We start from the raw sequence: 19,775 nt of genomic DNA, 5'->3' as shown, positions 1-19,775 counted from the left end.
AGTACCTGTGAGAGCACCCGTGTGTGTGTGTCTGTGTGTGTGTGTGTGTGTGTGTGTTGAGCCACGGAGGGATTGAGGTTGACTTACATCACGCGGCTCAGCCTGTACCTCCAGAAAACCACATGAACCTTTGAATGTGATGTTATGTAGTGTGTTTATTTCTGGTTTTTAAACAGTATCATCAACCAGTGGTTAAATTAAACAGAAGAACAAACATACTTGTGTTTTTAAACTGCTTTTTTATGCTGGTTAGTCATTAAAATAAACATATATTACTGTAATTTTTCCAATTTTACTGCATGCACAATATTCTCTGATACAGTACATGTGCAGGTTAGTGTGTGCAACTCTGCCCCTTAGTGGTGAACCATGGTTTTACATTCAGGAGGTGAGGGAGTTCAAACTGTTGCAGCAGGTATATGCATCTGAGACGGACATTAAAGTTGACCTCTGACCTCTGTACAGGGAGACGAGGGGATTCGCTCTATACGTGAATGTCCTGTATGTGTGTGAGGACGATGTCAATCATGAGAGACACGCCTCCACTGCTTCCCTTATGATTGGCTGTTGTTCCAAATGAGACTCCGCCTCTGAGACAGAGCAGCCAGTGAGCAGGCAGACCAAAGCCAGGGGGACAACCTGTATACACACACACACACACACACACACACACACACACAAAGCAGAAAACACATTACAGCCTCATCCTCCTTTCTCTCCCTCCACCATCTTCCCACCTCCTCACCGTGGTCCTGTCTCTGGCTGCGTTGGTTCGAGCTGTGATGTCAGAGGATGTGATGTCACATGTCAGCTCGTCAGCTCGGTAGATCGCCCTCAAGAGAAACTCCTCGCACCTGGACTCAGGGCGACCAGACAGTTTCTAGAATGGAGGAGGGGGAGAGATGCTTCACAATGACACAAACTAAAGAAAGAACACACACAAAATTGAGACACAATATAAAAGTAATACATCTAATAGGGGGGTCTTCAGCTGCTAAGCTTAAAGCCACACTCTGTAGCTTTTACTGAGCAACAGCGCCCCCTGTAGTCGCACGTTGTGAGTAATTCTATTCCACTCACTGAACAACGACATGACAAACAGTGGATATTACCCATGATCCTTATCTCCCTGATCCAGGAGTGACACTGTTCTTCTCCTTCTGAGTCAGTGAACCACCACAGTTACCTGGCAGCTGCTGTTTCAAGGTAAAGGAAAGTTGCTCAGGGGTTTAAACGTGTGTACCTGCAGTAGACGTGTGGCTCTGCGGTACAGTTTGCTGTTGGTGACCTGCACGTCGATCATGTGGTTCTGGTAAATCTTCCCCTTTAAGATGTGAGCTCCAGTGCTCACAGCGTTCAGCACCAGCTTGGTGGACAGCTCCCACTGCTGAGAGAGGGAAAGAGACACACGGCATCTAAATCTAAAATAAGATGAAGATGAGAAATAAAACTCAATAAAGACTGGATCAGTGTTTGAGCATTTAGAGATTAGTCGGTCACTCCCTCTGTCGTGTGTGTGCTCTTTCTTTGTGGCTCTGCAAAAACGCTGGAGGGTGGAAGCCAATGTGAACAAGAGTAAATGAGGCAAAAACAGTTATTTAGCATGCTCCAGTGAGTCAGGGAATCAATGTGTGTGTCTGTGTGTGTCTGTGTGCGTGTGTGTGTGCTGTACCATGTGAACTAAGCTCTCAGAGGCAGATGACGGCCAAGTGATTTTCAGTGTAGATAAACACAGCTTATTGATGTCATCCTGCAAAACACGATGGAGAGTGTATTAGATGGACTGACACAGGGACAGACAGAGTGATGGAGGGATAGACAGAGTGATGGATGGATGGACAGATACTTGTTGTCCAGCAGCAGCAGTGTCTCCATCAGTGTGGTGATAAACAGCGTGGAGGTTGGACGTCCTCCCTCTCACCGCTCGGGCCACTTTCACCACGTCACCGACATCGTCTGTGGAGAGGAGCCGTTAAACACACCAGCTGTTCTTCTGACAAAAATCTGGACGGAATCGAACATGAACAGAAACGTGGTCTCACCGCAGTGGGTGTAGAGAAGAAGAACAGTGTCCTGGTCACTGAGGTGAGGTAGAACCAAACGTTGGAAATCCTCATGTGAGATGCAGAACTGACGACCCTGATCAGAGCAGATGTTAAATACACAAAACAAACACACACAGTTTAAAATCCCTAAATTTAGCAGCTGATTCAAATCGGATCAAATTCCTTATTAATTAACACTTGAGTATGTTGTTTCCTTTGAGGCGCCGCTTCCTCGGTCATGAATATTTAACATAACTGAGGTTTTCAGCTTGCTCTCGACCTCAGATGAGCCTCCCACCATGTGTTACCAGTTTAAATAAATCCCAGTCAGTCATTAGCAGTGAGATTCAAAGGACGAGAGACGTAGTCAGTGCGTCATCCTGCGATTTAAACACAAGTTGTTTGTCTCCCTCTGATCTATTCTCGGCTGAGTGGCTGCTCAGAGCGGTGACTGATGAATGTGTCAGTGTGAATGGAGCTGGATCCATTAATAAAACGTTATTAGTGTCACCACCAGTTATTATCAACACGCATTGAATCGGTCACAGTGGATGATAAACAAGGCTTTTTTAGTCTTTATGTTAATTTTAACTTTAAACTAACTTCACACTGACTAATTTAGAGTCTTCACTGATCTCTATCTATAAAGAAACGCATTTCTAGTGGGAGGAGTGTAACAAACACACCAAGCTCTGTTTAGACTTCTTCATATCTTAAAGTTTCCTTTAGATAAACTGGTCTTTAATGGTTTCTTGAGTCTTTTTAACTGATCTCTCCCTGTTTCAAGTCACTGAGCCATCAAAGTCCTTTTGAAGCAGCTATCTTATGATAGAAAAAGTTGCCTGGTGTTGCTTTAAATATTTAATCTCACAGAATGTAGATTTATTTACATTTTATTACATCTACTACATGCTGGGAGTTGAATTTAAAGCCAAACTGAAAGCAACCAGCAGTGCAATGAAAAGACAGATTAATTGAAAGGAGACATGGAGTCAGTCGGTGTCTCAGGTGCAGTCGGATGTGTTTCATACTAATCCTAATTCCGGGTTCATGTAGAAGTCGCATCCAGCAGAGACTCACATGCTGCCGGAGGAAAGCTGGATTTCACTTTAATTGAATCTTAGTGGATTTGAAACCTTTTAATACTTAGTAAGGATTTTTCACGCGTGTTTAAGACCCACAGGCTTTTTTCCCAGCAGACATTTTGACATGTCACGGTAAAAAGAAAAAGCACAAGTGCGAGGAGTGATGTCTGAATTCCATTTAGCTGCTTTAGATCCAGGGTCCGGGATTGTGTGACTATAGAAATCCACGTTTAGTGCTTCTCCTGACAGCCCTGCTGCAGAGGAGGCTCGGAGAATCGTCCTGTTCTCACAATGCGATGGAGCGTTGTGTCAGATTAGAGCCTTTTGTTCGGTATTTGTAATAATTACTTGTTCATTCCCACTAATTGAGTTCTTTTGTTTAGTTTCCCTTCACATACCAGTGACGTTAAGGGACCTTCATTGTTGTGCAGCTGCTGGAATCCTCCACTCACGAAGCCGCGGATATCTTCAGAGTCTGACACACACACACACACACACACACACACACACACACACACACACACACACAAGGAACAAACAGTAGATAGCGTGCAAATGTGTAAGATTTATCATTTGCACATTACCAAGTATAACAGGAAGATTGAGATTGTTCTAGATTTTGTGTTTTTGTCGTCTCACCTGCTCCGAACGTGGGGTTACACTCACTGGCATCGATGAGGCCCAGCACAGCCAGGGAGCCCCAGCCCAGGTAACACACACGCCTTCCGCACCGCAAACTGAAAGAAACACACACACACACGGAGATAAAAAAGTTCCACATCGACACAAATCATGAAGCTTCAGGAGCCGTAAAATCCAATTTGAAACGTTTAAACAGCTTTACAGGAATTCAAATCTGGATTGTAGCAGACGAGGCCATTTTTAAGTTTATGTGCATTTTTAACCTCTGTATGTTCATGAAGCCACGATGCTCTGTTTTCCTTTTTAAATAGAATCTGAGGTTACAGTGAAAAAGCGTAAAAGATGTCTGACCTGAGTCCAGCTGCTTCCACCAGAGCACTTATCCCTTCGCTCTGAGCGTATGTGACATCCACAGTTTTCTCATATTCTCTCATGTGCTGCACGATTCCCCTGTTGGAAAAAACAAGGGAGCTTTACAGGGAGGGACGCAGCTGCTTGGACAAACACTGGTGCATGTTGGAAACGACAGAAATATATGGCCATGTTGTTGAAATGGCAAATTAGAAGTCTTATTTCTATGCTAATTACTTTATTATCCCTTATTTTAAACGTTAAATGAAAGATCAGATCTTGTGGTTTGTCGTCTGTGTGCGGCAACAGTTTCTTCGGATGTTAAACTTCTACAAAAGGCCATTAATGTACTTGCACCATTTACTTTATAGTCCAAGTACATTTATAGTTATGTCTTTATTTCTGCACCAGCGCTGTCAACTGTAATTACATAGAATCTCTTTTTCCACAATGAACCGTAGAGGTCAGCAACACACAATGGAAACACAATGAAAAAACACACAATAAAGGGCTTTTGTGACTTTGTTCAACTCGCTGCCTTAAATGGAAAGCAGTGTGAATGTACAGTGAGGCAGCCACACTCTCTAAATGCACCAGGAGCTGTAGTAATGTGAAAAGCTTGTCCGGGGCACGAACACATCTCTCAGGTGCTGCTGGTGAGAAATGTCGACACAGAGACGCACTTAGGAAACGGCGTGTTGGGCCTTCGGGTGCAGGGAGGGAGAGTTGAGGTGCTGTGAGGTGATTCCAGAACATGACAGAGGATCGATAGAAGACCCTGTGCACCTTCACTTAGATCTTAGAGTCTTAAAAAGATATTCTCCTCATTTATATGGTTTTATTTCTACATTTTCAGCCTCGTTTTTTCCATTTTCAGCTGTTTGTCGGTGTCACGCTCACTTGTGTGTGACGGGTGTGTTGGTGAAGGTCGCAGCATGAGCAGCAGACAAGATAACGTCCAGGAGGATCTTAGTAGCGCTGCCACCCTTCATCCTGGAGGAGCCGCTGATGGCTTCGGGCTGAACACACACACACAGACACACACAGACACACACACAGAGTCAGAGTAGCAACACACAGCTCCCTTGTTTCAAATTTTGACTCAAATGCAACCTGAACACTTTGCGATAGAGATGAAATCCCAGCGTGTGCACGGGAGCGTGATGAGTCTCACCCCGACCGCCGGGTTGACGAGGAAGGCCTCTCGAGTTCTGACTAGATCCTGCATCCGTCCAACCACACTGCCAAATGTGAATGTGCAGCCGGGTATGGGCTCATCCCTGCACAGGACAAGACTTTAACAATCCCAAAGTGGATTTTTATACAACATTATTCATGGTTTCTTTTCAGGGTATAACATAAAAGAAGCCTGTGGACTCACTTGGCTTGATGCACAGGGTTGAAACCAAGCAGCACAGGAGTGTAGATCTCTGGGTGCTGCAGGCAGAGATCCAGCTGACCTGCCACAAAGGGAGCCTGTAGAGGAGTCATTCAAAATGTTCATGAAGAAGATTGAGTTCATCTTCAAGTTTACACACTGGGAATTCAGAATTTAACCAGTAACAGTGACTTCCTTACTGATAATCCACAGGAAATGCCAATGAACAAGACTCGCTTCTTCCCCTCACACACCTGCAGGGGATCAAAAACATGACGTGGGCAAAAGAATACAGGATAAATAATATATCTTTGCACAAACACACACACACACACACACACACACACACATCCCTGACCTTCTTCAGACTGAGCATGCCCAACGTGGGGTCATCCTCAGGAGCTTCATGTGAGGAAAGTAAAGCTCTGTGGAAAACGAGAGTATACATTTTAATGAAATATATATTCTTATCACAACAATATACTCCAAACGAAGTCATATTTATATGTTATAAATTTCGTTATATGTGGTTATGCATGTGGTAAGACTCTTGATGATCATACATTTATATTTATTATTTTTCGATTATATGACAAACCACCTGTCTCCTCCTGCGATGATGTAGGAGTAGATCAAACCCTGGTTCAGCCTCTGAAGCTCTCTGTTGAAGCTTGACTAACAAACCACACAACCAACACAACACACACAACACACACACAAAACATAAATCATAAGTCTTTTGTTATTTTCCTGATATTCCTGAAACAAATAAACCATTTTTCCAACAAAACAAATGTGAATTAATGTCTTTTTTTATATAATCTCATAAATCCAAAGGCTAAATAACTTGAATCTTATCACAGCTGTTCACGAGGAGCATGTTGGGATTGTTTTATACCGCCGTGAGAAAAGCCATTCGACCAGAAGTCCCACATCCACTCAGGACAACGAGGCTGCCCCGAGGATCCTGTTAGAGAAACAAGAGGACACACTTTAACCTCACGCCTGACTGACCAGCACAAACAAACACACACACAAACAAACACACACACACACACAGGGAGATGTGGTACCTTGAGGATGAGCTCCACCCTCTGTGCGACCTCCATCACAGTTTTCACCACTTGGTCACTGAAAAGCCTCTGAAGATGAATTTCAAACAAGGGCAAAATGTTTGAAATAAATATTTCTGCAATCTTACAAATTAGAAACATCTTTATTTATTTAGATTCTGTGTTCAAACCTGTACCTGGTAGGTTTCCTCTCTCTCTTCTTGGAACATTTGGGCGTCACAGGCCTGTAACGTCCTCACGATGCCAGCGGCTGGAGCTCGGTCGATGTCCCGCGTCAGGGGATTGGACTTCTCCGAAACAGGAAGTGATGGCTCATAATCTGGAGACTTGAAAGTTCATATTAAATCTTTGTATTTTAGTTGATTTCAAGTTTTTAGTTTTTGCCTAAAGCTAGATGACTCTGTCCAAATGTAAATATACCTAAATATATCTGTTTGCTGAGTAGATATTTCAAATCTTTATCAAATCAGAAGTGTAAAACAAGTGGCTTAGGCAAACTAAACAAACCTCTAACAGTTTATTTCCATTTACCTCCCAGTCACGCATAGTAGAGACACAACCAGTCCAGTCTGACGCCGCCATCGTGCACGAATCTGTCCTTTTCCAACGAGGAGCAGTTTGTCCTTCTGTGTCGCTGCAGTCGCTCCACGTGTGTTGTTGTCAGTTTACAGAGAGTGGAAATGAAAAGCCCGGAGTGTCAGCTTCTATCTGTGGTGACAAAGTTCACTTCAGGACCTTTGAGACCGAGGAGTGAAATGAAGTGTGGATTCCTCTGTCACACACCCACCAAGTGCCCGGAGAAGCTCTGGGTCAACAGCAAAAATCAGCTGTTTCATGTATATAGAACTTTCTTATTTAATTCTAGTTGTTATTGTTATTTTAATTGGAAGCTGGCACAAAACTTTTCCTTATTTTCCCCTTATATTCCTCTAATAAAAACAGCAGTGGAATCTGTTCAGTCGTTCCTCAGATGTGTTTTTTTCAACCCTTCGGTGCAGAAGAGACCAAACTGCTTCTCAGCCGCGTGACAATATTGACAGGGCAGCAGATTGTGGCGTCTCATACACTCCGTCAGTCGCAGTGAGTGTTTGCTGCAGCGCGCCTCACTCCCCCGTCCTCCCACCACAGTCTCTCATAACTGCCAGCTAATTGCCATCACAGCAGCGGGGACATTTTTTTTTCACATCATGTTCCACCGACGAAGAAAAGACCAATATTATTTCTCCTCGCACTTCGCAAACACCCGCTACCGGTTTGTTTTATTTATTTATTTTTGCCTCAGATTGAATCCCGTGCACCTTGACTCCCTGTTGAGTGACGCATTTGCTCCACGCATCGCTCACGCTGATTATTAATGATGTCAGACGACGATGAGTCAATGTAACACCGGAGCTGAAGCGTGGGGCCGCGTGATAAGTCAAAGACAGGATGTGGCAGCGTCACAGGTTTGATGCCTGCAGGAGCCCAGATGTCAGACAAACAGCTTAATGCTAAGAAATGTGTCCATGAGGGAAGAGGGCTGCACTTGTTTGGTTAAATTACTGTTGTCCAGAAAATACATTGATATATATATATATTATTTTATAGCAGTATAAGCCGTCCCTAATGTAGGAGGCTCGATGTTGTCTAGTCCCATCTGTGATTTTACGCACTGGCTACGCTCTGACTTCACACGTTTAACAGGAGGTAACATGCGGAGTGCTGGGATGACTCATCACTGCTAGCTCTGATAGTGAGGTCGTTTGCCCTCACTTCAACTGGATTCACAGAAAACAGACATTTGGGATACTGTGGTATTAACATTGACAAACATTGAGCTGCTAATGGCTAAGCTAGTGTTGAAAGATCACATTTGAACGAACTCAAAACGACAGAAAGCATCAATCTGTGTTTTTGACTGATCCCGTTCGATAACATGGAGGAGGTGGGGTTTCAAACTGCATCCGTGGTGGCAGAATAAACAGAAATGGGGGCCAAGCAGTTCATTTCTGCCCTGAGGCCCTGTAAATGGTTAATGCAGCCATGGGAAAACACATTGACTTGTATCTACAACATGATTTCCCGACTGCACTGTAGTTTAATTTGAATTGAGTGGAGGATACACATTAAATCGGAAATCGTCAGGGATGTGTTTTTCTGTTTTCAAACCGACTGAAGCCGGAGTTCACCGGTCAATCAGAGACGACGCCTCAATTAACCTGAGCGATTTTCTTTTCTCCCCCATTGCAGTAAGAAGACAGTGAAGAGTCTTCTCCTTCTCTGTTTGTTCAGCTCAAAACCAACTGAAGCTCCTTTTTGCTGTTTGCAATTTTGCTTTTTTTTAAATATACATGTCTGCCTCGGACAAGCCTCCTGCTCCGCCCGAGCGTGAGTAACGACTCGGAGCAGCGAAGCATTTCTCACAAATTGCCCCGGCCGTCCTCGCTGAATGATGCAGCATCAGACTCCTGCAGCAGCTAATGAGTTTCAGCTTCTACACCAAGTCATTTGAAATCAACATGTTTGCAACCAGCGCTCGTGAAAGCTCTTCATAAATAATAAATTGCTCTCCACCTGAGTTGACCCCTGTGTCCCTGACGGTTGCGCTCGCTCGCTGCAGCTCTGCCTGTTGACCTTGCCCCCCCACCCACCCACCCAAACCACCTGGTGTAAATAATGAAGTTCACTGAAGGTCTTCTGTTCTCTGGAGATTCCTCATCAGTGCGTTTTGTTTGTCCTCGAAATCACAAAGACCCTGAAATGGTTTAAATAAAAAATTGTTTCTCATCAATATCCTCAACTGCATGAATAAAAGGACGTGACTTACTTATATCATTACTTTTCAACAGTAAATATATCCATTATTTACACGTATATGTATTTACTATGTGCTGTATATGAAGGCTGAGGTATCTTTACACATTGAAATGTTTAATGTTAATGCAGCTTCCTTTATTATAGTCTATGAAATATCGAGTGGGTTGAGTCTTGGCACCTCCACACTGTTTATTTTCATTTCATTTCCAATTAAGAATAATGAGAATGGAAGGAAACAATAAGCATTAATGTTGTTTATCTTATTTAAAGTCTGTTGTTCTTCCTACTGTGTGTCCTTATAAACCCTGTGTTTGTGTAACAATCGCTGCAGTGTTGTTGTTTCTGAAACTCGTCTCTTTCCTCCGTGTGGCTCCTTCTTTAAATCAGCTAATTACCTTCAGCCCGATGTGGAGTCCCTTCCTCTGAAGTCTTGAGGCTGAGGCACAAATGTTGACATATTTAAGACGCCCTCGGAAAAGTCCCAAAAAAAGAACATTAATTACAGTGACTCCTTATCTCGCTCTGTCCTCGTTCTCAGCCCGAATGAAACTCTCTCGCTGTGTCTCTGTGATTCCCATCATCTCAGAAGAAGGTCATTGTTTTGATCTTTTGAGGTTTAGTGCTGATCCAGGTGCTGCCGCCGCCAGAGACCGAATCGTCAGCACACAAGGAGCATCTGATCTCGAGTCCTCTGGCGGTTTTGCTAAATCATTGGGATAAATATTGTATCGTTGAGTGTGGGACCACATATGCAACCTTGCTTGACTGTTATTTGGCTTTTACTGCACATGTTTGTTATTCTTTGTACATTATTTCAATAAATAGCCCTTATCTCTTCTAGATCTGGTGTCCAGGAGACGTCTTCATGCTTAATTGAGGAGAAAAGTTTGAATTTCTTTGGATTCCAGATGTGAAACAATGTCCAACCTCTACTTAATCTGAGGAATTGTTCTTTTTTTAATTCCTAAAGATCGTGATAGACGTCTAGTGACTCCAGTGTTGCCGTCAAACACACAAACACACAAACACACACACGGCGATACAACCATTGACTCCCTCTCCCTGTCCTTCAGCCGCACAGCCAAGGTTGTCATGACAACAGAGAGGCTAATCTCCAATGGACAGAGAGAGAGAGAGAGAGAGAGAGAGAGAGAGAGAGAGAGAGAGAGAGAGAGAGAGAGAGGAAAAGTGCTTACGAGAACGAGGAAGAGACACAGTGCACGCATGCTTGCATATTTCGTGTGTGTGTGTGTGTGTGTGTGTGTGAGAGAACATATGCATTCCATCTCAATTTAACCACATTACTGGCTGCATTTTTATCAGAGGGATTATTATTACAGCAACATACAGGAAGCCAATTTAAATTTATATACATTTACATCACACTCTCTATTCCTCTGCTCATCCATCCTTCCCCTTGGAATCCATCGTTTTCCTCCTCTGACCTTCATCATCCTCCAAAAGAGATCCATATTTTATTGCCCCTATTGACTTCCTTCTCCTAAAACCCCTAAACATATTCCACTTTTCTTTTTCTTCTTCCCCTATTCAAGTGGTAAATCACGTTTTCTCCTTTTCATGCTTCTGCAGATCAAAACTTTCCCTTTTCCATCCAACAACAATTCCTAAATCCCTCTTGTCGATCTCTTCATCCTTTTGAACAGATTCAGCCTGAATCGTCTTTTCTATCTTCGTCCCACACACACACATACAAGGATGCACAAACGAAACACACACACACTCTTTCATCCAATTCCTAAATCCTTCCTAATTCCATCCCTCTTTTTCTCTCGACCCCTCAGCTTTCCATCTCCTTTGGCTCCCTCCTTTCTCTCTCTTTCTCTTATTCTCTTTCTCACACACACACACACTGTCCATCAAAGTTTCTCACATTCCTAGATCCCTGTATGTGTGATCCCTTCTTGCCTTGTGGGGATCACACACACAGTCACACTCACACACACACACGCACACACACACACACATATACAAATATGTTACGGATGATTAGTCTGGCAGAGCCTCAGGGCAATCAGCCCACTGGAGGGGATGATGGAGGGATGGATGGAGAGGGTGCGGAGGGATGGAGGGGGATAATGCTTGGAAGAAAGGATGATGATTGATTGAAAGATGATTGGCAGAAGGTGGAAATCTCATTTCCCCCTCCCTCTTTCAGATGGAGAAAAAAATAGTTGTTTTATTTCCCCCCCATTAGAAAACAATCACTGTTTAGCTTTTACAGCAGCAGTGGGTGAGACCCTACCGCGCGTGCACGTGCACGAGCCCGCGTGCACGTGCACGAGCCCGCATGCAGATGTGCACTTGGGAGGAGAGAAAGAGAGACAGGAGAGAGAGTGGGGAGAAGGGGGGGGGGAGGGGGGAGAGGTGAGAGAGAGTTAGAGAGAGAGAGAGAGAGAGAGAGAGAGAGAGGAAAGGAGAGGAGAGGAGAGAGGGGGAGAGCGAGTAAGAGAGAGAGTGAGAGAGAGAGAGGAAAGGAGAGAGGGGAGAGCGAGTAAGAGAGTGTAAGAGAGGAGAGGGGAGAGAGTAAGAGAGGAGAGAGAGAGAGAGGGAGAGAGAGTCAGAGAGTGAGAGGCAGGGAGGGAGAGAGAGAGAGAGCGAGAACGAGAGAGAGAGGAAAGCAGAGGAGAAAGGGGAGAGCGAGTAAGAGAAGAGAGGAGAGGAGAGGAGAGAGAGAGAGAGGGGGAGAGAGAGTCAGAGAGTTAGAGAGAGGGAGGGAGAGAGAGTCAGAGAGTGAGAGAGAGAGAGAGAGGGAGAGAGAGAGGCCGGGAGGGAGAGAGAGAGAGAGAGAGAGCGAGAGGGGGGCTGCAGAGAGACAGCGCTGCAGAAAGGAGGAGCGGGTGAGCGGCTGCAGGTGAATCCGGGAACCTGCGACCTGGGAGCGGGTGGACTGAGAGGTGGGAGTCGGGGGGTCTCCGGTTACGCACGGGTCGTGGTGGGGGGGTAGCGCGGTGTCCGGTGCACGCACAAACCAACGCGTCTTGAGAGCAGCGGGAGATGCATTACGTCATAGCCTCCCGTCGCCCTAGATGACCGCGCGCGCAGGACGGGACGATGCGGGGCTGCGGGACTAGAACGCAAACCGATTCCGCTGCTGCCCACGAGCGTCCGGTGGCGGAGCCTCGACCGGACGCAGAAGAAGCGGAGCCGCCTTCGCGCGGCCGCCGGCTCTGATGGCTCCTCGCGCCCAGGGCGAGCAAGAGTCACAGCAGTCGCCTCGGCGCGTGAGCAGGGAGCTGGGCAGCAGGTTTGTGGGAAGTGACGTGGTGTCCGCACCCCGCGAGAAAGCACCACGGTGCGGTTGTCGTGCATTTCGCAGGAGGGCAGGAGCGGGAAGGGGAACATGGCCGCGCAGTCGGACGGCGGCAAAGCCGGGGTCGGCAGCGGTTTCGCGCAGCTGTACGATGTTGACGGCGAGGAGCCGATGGACTCCGCCGCGATCCACATCTGCCAGTGCTGCCGCACCTCCGCCTGCTACTGGGGCTGCCGCTCCGCCTGCCTCGGCTCCTTGCTCGGCGGGGGCCAGCCCCCCGGAGGGCTCGGGATCCGGGAGACACACTGCCCGCCCCGGGAGCAGCTGTGGCTGGACTGCCTCTGGATCATCCTGGCCCTCCTCGTCTTCTTCTGGGACGTTGGCACGGACCTGTGCCTGGCGGTGGACTACTACCGCCGGCAGGACTACCTCTGGTTCGGCCTCACTCTCTTCTTCGTGCTGGTGCCGTCGGTGCTGGTCCAGACCCTGAGCTTCCGCTGGTTCGTGCAGGACTACACCGGCGGGGGGCTCGGGGAGGTGGAGGGGCTGAGCAAGCGGGGCGCGGTGGCGCTGGGGTGCCTGTACCCCGGCAGGGACCGCCTGCAGCTGGCCACCATCTGGCTGTGGCAGGTCATCATACACATCCTCCAGCTGGGACAAGTGTGGAGGTAGGGGGGGCACAACAACACACACCTGAACCTCACCTAGCACCACACTCCTTTTACACACACACACACTTTCCCCTCACACACAAACACAAACACACACTCTTCATGCTGCTGGCGGGGGGAGTGTGTGTCTGCTCAATGTGAGCAGAGGAGGAGAAGGGCTGCTTCATCCTGACAGCCAGGAGGAGAGGAGAGGAGGAAAGAGGGATGACCTCCCCAGCACTTCACACACTATCTGGGACTGACACACAGACACTGAGGAGGACGGACACACACACAAACAAAAACACACACACACACACACACATCTATGACTAAGATGGTGACAGGTGATGTTATTTTAACTCTTTAGTTTCCGCTTTCTGTGTTAAAGGTAAAGTTAGTGATGTCAGCACCATGGACAGCGTCTCAATCAGGGATCTGGATGGGGGATTGGGGATCAGTGTGTGTCTGTGTGTATCACGTTAAAGATGACAGACACATCCTGTGTGTGTGTGTGTGTGTGTGTGTATGTGTGTGTGTGTGTGTGTGTGTGTGTGTTTGTGTGTGTGTGTGTGTGTGTGTTCCAGCACCATGGACAGCATCTAAGTCAATGATCTGGATGGAGAACAGAAATCAGTGTGTGTGTGTGTGTGTGTGTGTGTGTGTGTGTGTGTGTGTGTGTGTGTTTGTGTGTTTGTGTGTGTGTGTGTGTGTGAGAGAAACACTGTCAATTTAAGCACCATGCACAGCGTCTAAAAGGTTTTGGATGGAGGAGGATGGAGGAGTCAGTGGTGTGTGTCTGTGTGTGTGTATGTGTGTGTGTGGGCGTGCCTGTGTGAGACCGGTGGGAAAAACGGTGTCACGGCTCTTCCCATGAGTGTCAGCTCGCATGTAGAGAGTACATGGAGGAAAAGCATCTGCGCTGCTGGCAACACATACCACCCCCCCCTCTCACTCACTCACACACACACACACACACACAAACATACACGAACACATATATACACACAGTTGGACCAGGGATGGTGCTAATTGTAGTGCTAAAAGCTCTGGCGGGAGAAAACAGAAACACACACACACACGCTTCACTCTACTGCGAATTGAGATTCCCTGCCTTCCTCGCTCCCTGTGTGATATATTGCGTGTGTTTGCTTGTGCAGGTGTGTGTAGTGTTACTACATTGCTAGTAGTGAAGGCAGTAGTAGTGTGTGTGCGCCTGCGTCTTCAGCCTCTATACCAAGGACGGTGATTCTGCCTCCCCAGCACTCTCTCTGAGAAGACTCCTTAATGGTGTCCACTTGCCTCTGGGCAGGGAGCACGGAGAGTCCAGTGTGTGTGTGTGTGTGTGTGTGTGTGTGTGTGTATGTGTGTGTGTGTGTGTGTGTTTACATCCTGCTGTGCCTGCTACACTTATCCACTTCGGTCCCTCTGTGGTTGTAGGGTTAAAACATCTCCCCCACAAACACAAACACACACACACACTCACATCTCTTATCTACCTCCATCCACCCCACCCAGTCATCATCATCACAACCCCCCCCCCTCGGCCTGCGGAATGGACTCTCCCACCTGAAGGAAGTGGAGGAGAAAGGGGGAAGGAGGAGGAGAAGAAGAGGGAGGAGGGAGGTACGGGTGGTGGTGGTGGTGATGTCGCAAAGGAAACGGTATATGGCTTGATTGAGACAGATTGCTTAGAGATGGAGCGGCTGTGGAGGAGAGGAGGGGTGAGGATGGAGGAGCAGGAGGAGGATGAGGAGGATGATGAGAAAGAGGGAGAGAGGTTGCACATGCACAGTCGGAGGGAACGGGGGGGAGGGGAGAGTAAAAAGGAGCAAGAGGAGTGAGGGAAAGAGTGAGAGTGGTGGGGGGAGGAAGAGCTACTGTATTCGGTACACGGGGTTTTCAAACCAAATCCCTCCACGCCGACACGTTGAGAGGCCGTCAGGTTCGCCTGCCACGCCGCACAGGAGAGATTCAACCCTCCTCTCGAACGCCACGGGGAGCACTTCCTGTTCCCACGGTTAAAAAACACCGCACAAAACGTGCTGCTTGTTTACCCTTCATTGTTCCCCAGTCAAGGACAAACACCAGTTTGGCCTTTCTTTCGCTTTAAAGCTGCAAAATCCATGAAAGCAGCTCTAAACGGCTCCTACGTGCAACGTGCAAGCGTTTCTCCTACGGATGCTGCATTATTTATGAAATGTGAATTAAGCTGGTATGTTTCAAGGCAGATGGCGGTAATGGGCGTACATACAGAAACATGCATAATGTAGGAGCGCAGGAACACACGCACTCGATGACACCCAGGAACGCACGTACATGGAGACCTCCACTGTACAGTAGTGATGCACACACTGGGGAGAAGGAGGAGGATTTTCATTTGGAGCAAATGCGCACACACACACACTTGCACACACACACACTTACACACACACACATATACACACACACACACACACACACATGCACACACTTTCTCTGCAAAAGCCCTCAGGCGCTTTTAATTGAAATCGCTGCCCACATCCCACCCACGTGTGCTGTACTTCTAGAGATCCACTCAGTATGTATGGATCCGAATCTTCTCACGGGCTGTTTGCTCACCAAGCGTTTCTGTATTAATAGAACCTGGATGTATTTAAAATGGAAGTCGAGTATGGTTTTAATTATAGGTTTTAGATATTTATTTATTTTTATCAAATAAAGCAAAGGAAAGCGAGAAGAGTGAGAACTACAGTAAATGTCATCAAATGTATCATCAAGCAAACAGTTAATCTTCCTGTTACTGAACTATTTGCATTTTTGATTGATAATTTTCATTATTCATTATTTACCTGATAGATCTTTGTAAGAAAATGATCATTATATATTATTTGAGAAGCAGGAACCAGGAAATATTTGATCGTTTGTGTAAATTACTGTAAAATAACTTTATTTTCTATCCACTGACAGATTGATATGAGCCTGAAAAGTGTCACTGAGGATAAAAGCAGTAGGATTGAGTATCTGTGATCAACCCTCCCCCCTCTGACCCGTACAGGTACATCAGGACGCTGTACCTGGGCATCATGTCCCGTCGGCAGAAGGAGTACCAGCGGCGGTGGTACTGGGCCATGATGTTCGAGTACGCGGACGTCAACATGCTGCGGCTGCTCGAGACCTTCCTGGAGTCGGCGCCTCAGCTGGTCCTGCAGCTGTGCATCATGATCCAGGAGAACCGGGCCGAGACGCTGCAGTGTAGGTGGAGCCCGGCGCCCCCCCCCCTCCCCCCCCTTCCTGCCACATTGACAAACACAACACCCACAGAGCGCACACAAATAAACAGCTGCACAAGCAGTAATTAGCAATTTGCACACATTGGTTCTCAGTCGTGTGTGGCTGCAGATGGTGCGGCTGTGGGTTCTCGCTCGGTGGTGGTTGCTCAGGTAGTCGAACACAATCAGAAGTGATCGGGGGATGTGCTCAGCAGAGTCCATCGGCCTCCTCCTTATTCACGCAGGCGATGCATCAGGCTGCCACCCACTGGTGTTATTCATCCCCATCAGTGGAGGATCGGGACACCTTCTAATCCAATGCTAATATGTGACTAGTGCAGGGGGTGGATGCACACAGGAGCTGGGACACTTTATTTTAGACTCACCCAGTTATGTGTCACACTCTGCCTCTTACTTAGTGCTCAAATCATCACACCCCCAGTGACTCAATATGTATTTTGGAACCTTGAAATCATGACTCGACTTTGCTCCGATTGATTGACCCCTGAAAAAAAAAGAAGAAGCATGTTAATCATCCGCCTCTGCTCTCTTTTTTCAAATCGTCCTCTTGTAACCCTGCTCCGTCTCTGTAGGCATCTCCTCCCTGGCCTCCCTCCTGTCCCTCGCCTGGGTCCTGGCCTCCTACCACAAGCTGCTGCGCGACTCTCGTGACGACCAGCGCGGCATGAGCTACCGCGGGGCGCTGCTCCACCTCTTCTGGCGCCTCTTCACCATCTCGTCCCGCGTCCTCTCGCTCGCCCTCTTCGCCTCCCTCTTCCACATCTACTTCGGCATCTTCGTGGTGCTCCACTGGTGCGCCATGGCCTTCTGGGTGGTGCACGGCGGCACCGACTTCTGCATGTCCAAGTGGGAGGAGGTGCTCTTCAACATGGTGGTCGGCATCGTGTACATCTTCTGCTGGTTCAACGTGAAGGAGGGCCAGACGCGGCACAGGATGGTGGCGTACTACACCGTGGTGCTGGCGGAGAACACCATCCTCACTGGGCTGTGGTGAGTCTAAAGAGAATCTGAGACAAACCAGTTTGTGTAGTTTTTCCAAAAATACTGTTCTTCTCAGGTGGTTTAGGAAACTCAGCTTTTTATAGAGGTATTGTGGAGCATTTGGCCAAAACACACAACAGAGTGTATAAAGAGTACACACACACACACACACACTCACACACACACACACAAAGGAGTTTTAACCCTTGTGTTCCTACACCCTGCAGGTACGCCTACAGGGACCCGGTGCTGACCGACTCCTACGCCTTCACCGCACTGTGCAGCGTCTACCTGACGTTCGCCGGGGGGGTCCTGGTCATGATGCTGTACTACGGCTTCCTCCACCCGGCCACCTCCCACATGCAGCCGAGCCCCGCCTCCACCTGCTGCGCCCAGCTGCTCTGGGGTCTCCCGCTGCCCCCGTCGGCCCCGCCCACCGCCCCGCCCACCCCGGCCCACATGACCAAGTCCCCGTCGGAGGAGGACGTGGCCGAGTCGTGTCTTCCCGTGTTCCAGGTGAGGTCGGCCCCCCCCACGTCCAAGTCAGGAGGGCCGCTCATAAAGATCGACATGCCGAGGAAGCGCTACCCGGCCTGGGACGCCCACTACGTGGACAGGCGCCTGCGGAGGACTATAAACATCCTGCAGTACATAACGCCAGCTGCCGTGGGCATCCGCTACCGTGATGGACCCCTACTGTATGAACTGTTACAGTACGAGTCCTCACTCTGACACACACACACACACACATATATATACACACACAAGCACATGTGCCACCATGAAAAGATGTTTGTATACATGGATGTTCAGATTTAGAGAAGATATATAAAAACACACACAAGGGCACACTTGGTATAAGCACACAGACACAAAAGCAATCGGACACACTCACACTTTCCTGACACACAGACACACACACACACACTCCTCGTGGGGCCACAACTCAACAAGCTGCTTCAGCGCGAGTCCATCTCTTCCTCTCTCCATCCCTCCGTCTCTGATGGCTCTTCCTCTGGCGTCGTTTCTTTAGATTTCGCACGTCTACGCTCCGCTGTGAAGAAAACAACAACAACAACAAACAAATAAATGTCAAAGCGAGCTCAGTTCCCGTCGGAGTCTCTGACCCCTGCATGCCGTTTGTGTTGCGTCGCTCACACTCTTCACGGGTTTCGGTAAAATAAAAAGACGTGAAGAAGAAAAGACCGAGCGTCACTTTTCAGTAAAAGGAGTTTGTGAACGTGTTGTCGTTAGTCTAGTCAAAAGGTGGTGTATATATTTTCTATGTAGAGAAGGGAGGCTTCTTACGTACCGTTATGTTGTTGTTGTCGACTGCGAACAAAGCAGTGGAACTCGTTGTGTTTTGATAAAGTTACTGATAATGATCGGATGAGACAAAAGGATTGTTCAAAACTTAAAGATACACAGAGCTAAAGCTTCTCTATAGGTTTGACAGGGTTTGATAAGAAGATTGATACCGGTTTAATGTTTGTACTCTAACTATGGAGCTAGAGCCCAAAAAATTGGCCATTAAACATTAAAAATACCTGAAAGTGATTAAGATGACGCTGCTTTATGCACGTGTACCCCAAAAGAAAAGGGCTCACCTGTTTGGACGATGGCAGAACTGAGAGAACTAATTGAGACTAATTCTTTCTGATCTCTGTCTGCTACATTCTCCCGTGTGTGATTTCCTCATCACGTCGGTCCCATGGTCACACGGTGCTGCCATGAAGCTGATGTAGAAGAGTTCTGTGATTCACTTTGCCGCGGCCCTCCCGATGACTTGTCTCCTCTTTGTACCGCGTCCAGCGTCGCCTCCTCCGAAGCCGCCCACGGCTGAGCTGAGATGAGTCGCCTGTTGTTTATTTTTTAGGTTTGTTTAGTCCCTGTAATCCAAGCTGTCACATTGGCAGGCTGGTTTATCAGTCACCAGCCCGTCGACAGGAGCGTCGCTCTGGAGATCTCGCGCCGGGCTCGGGCCGCCTTCACGCAGCTTGGCGGCGAGGGGGGTCAAGAGGCTTGGAAAGTGGTGAAAGAGGCGTTCGATGCTTCACAACAAGCGGCAGAGCAGGTGAAACCCGGCCAGGAGCCATTTCAGATACTCTCATGCTCTGATTCCAAGAGGACTGAGCAGGTGGAGGAGAAGAGTGGATGAGTTGTGTTAAAAGGGGTAGTTCAACATATTGTGTTGTGTTTCTTGTCCAGATTGGTCAGATAACACATTTCTC

The 19,775-nt window shown here is 47.6% G+C and overlaps 2 protein-coding genes across 2 annotated transcripts; one reads left to right on the top strand and one right to left on the bottom strand.

The window, feature by feature from the left end:
• Positions 1-257: 257 nt before the first annotated feature.
• On the bottom strand, positions 258-7,275 carry gckr (glucokinase (hexokinase 4) regulator). The gene is made up of 19 exons (XM_053417266.1): positions 7,106-7,275; positions 6,751-6,900; positions 6,575-6,643; positions 6,400-6,468; positions 6,103-6,176; positions 5,860-5,926; positions 5,702-5,755; positions 5,505-5,599; positions 5,298-5,403; positions 5,024-5,142; positions 4,124-4,222; positions 3,770-3,867; positions 3,529-3,605; positions 2,043-2,139; positions 1,847-1,956; positions 1,673-1,750; positions 1,244-1,387; positions 746-880; positions 258-639 (listed from the first exon to the last, which is right to left on the bottom strand). The coding sequence occupies exons 1-19, from the start codon at positions 7,154-7,156 to the stop codon at positions 526-528; spliced, it is 1,806 nt and encodes a 601-aa protein (XP_053273241.1). The 5' UTR covers positions 7,157-7,275; the 3' UTR covers positions 258-525.
• Positions 7,276-12,731: 5,456 nt separating this feature from the next.
• On the top strand, positions 12,732-18,276 carry xkr6a (XK, Kell blood group complex subunit-related family, member 6a). The gene is made up of 4 exons (XM_053417348.1): positions 12,732-13,309; positions 16,329-16,525; positions 17,136-17,553; positions 17,772-18,276. The coding sequence occupies exons 1-4, from the start codon at positions 12,732-12,734 to the stop codon at positions 18,274-18,276; spliced, it is 1,698 nt and encodes a 565-aa protein (XP_053273323.1).
• The last annotated feature ends 1,499 nt before the right edge of the window (positions 18,277-19,775 follow it).

The sequence above is a fragment of the Pleuronectes platessa genome, chromosome 24 (assembly GCF_947347685.1).
Source record: "Pleuronectes platessa chromosome 24, fPlePla1.1, whole genome shotgun sequence".
Lineage (NCBI taxonomy): Eukaryota > Metazoa > Chordata > Actinopteri > Pleuronectiformes > Pleuronectidae > Pleuronectes > Pleuronectes platessa.
Note: the sequence above shows the minus strand (reverse complement) of the source record. Positions and strands in the feature narration are given on the sequence as shown.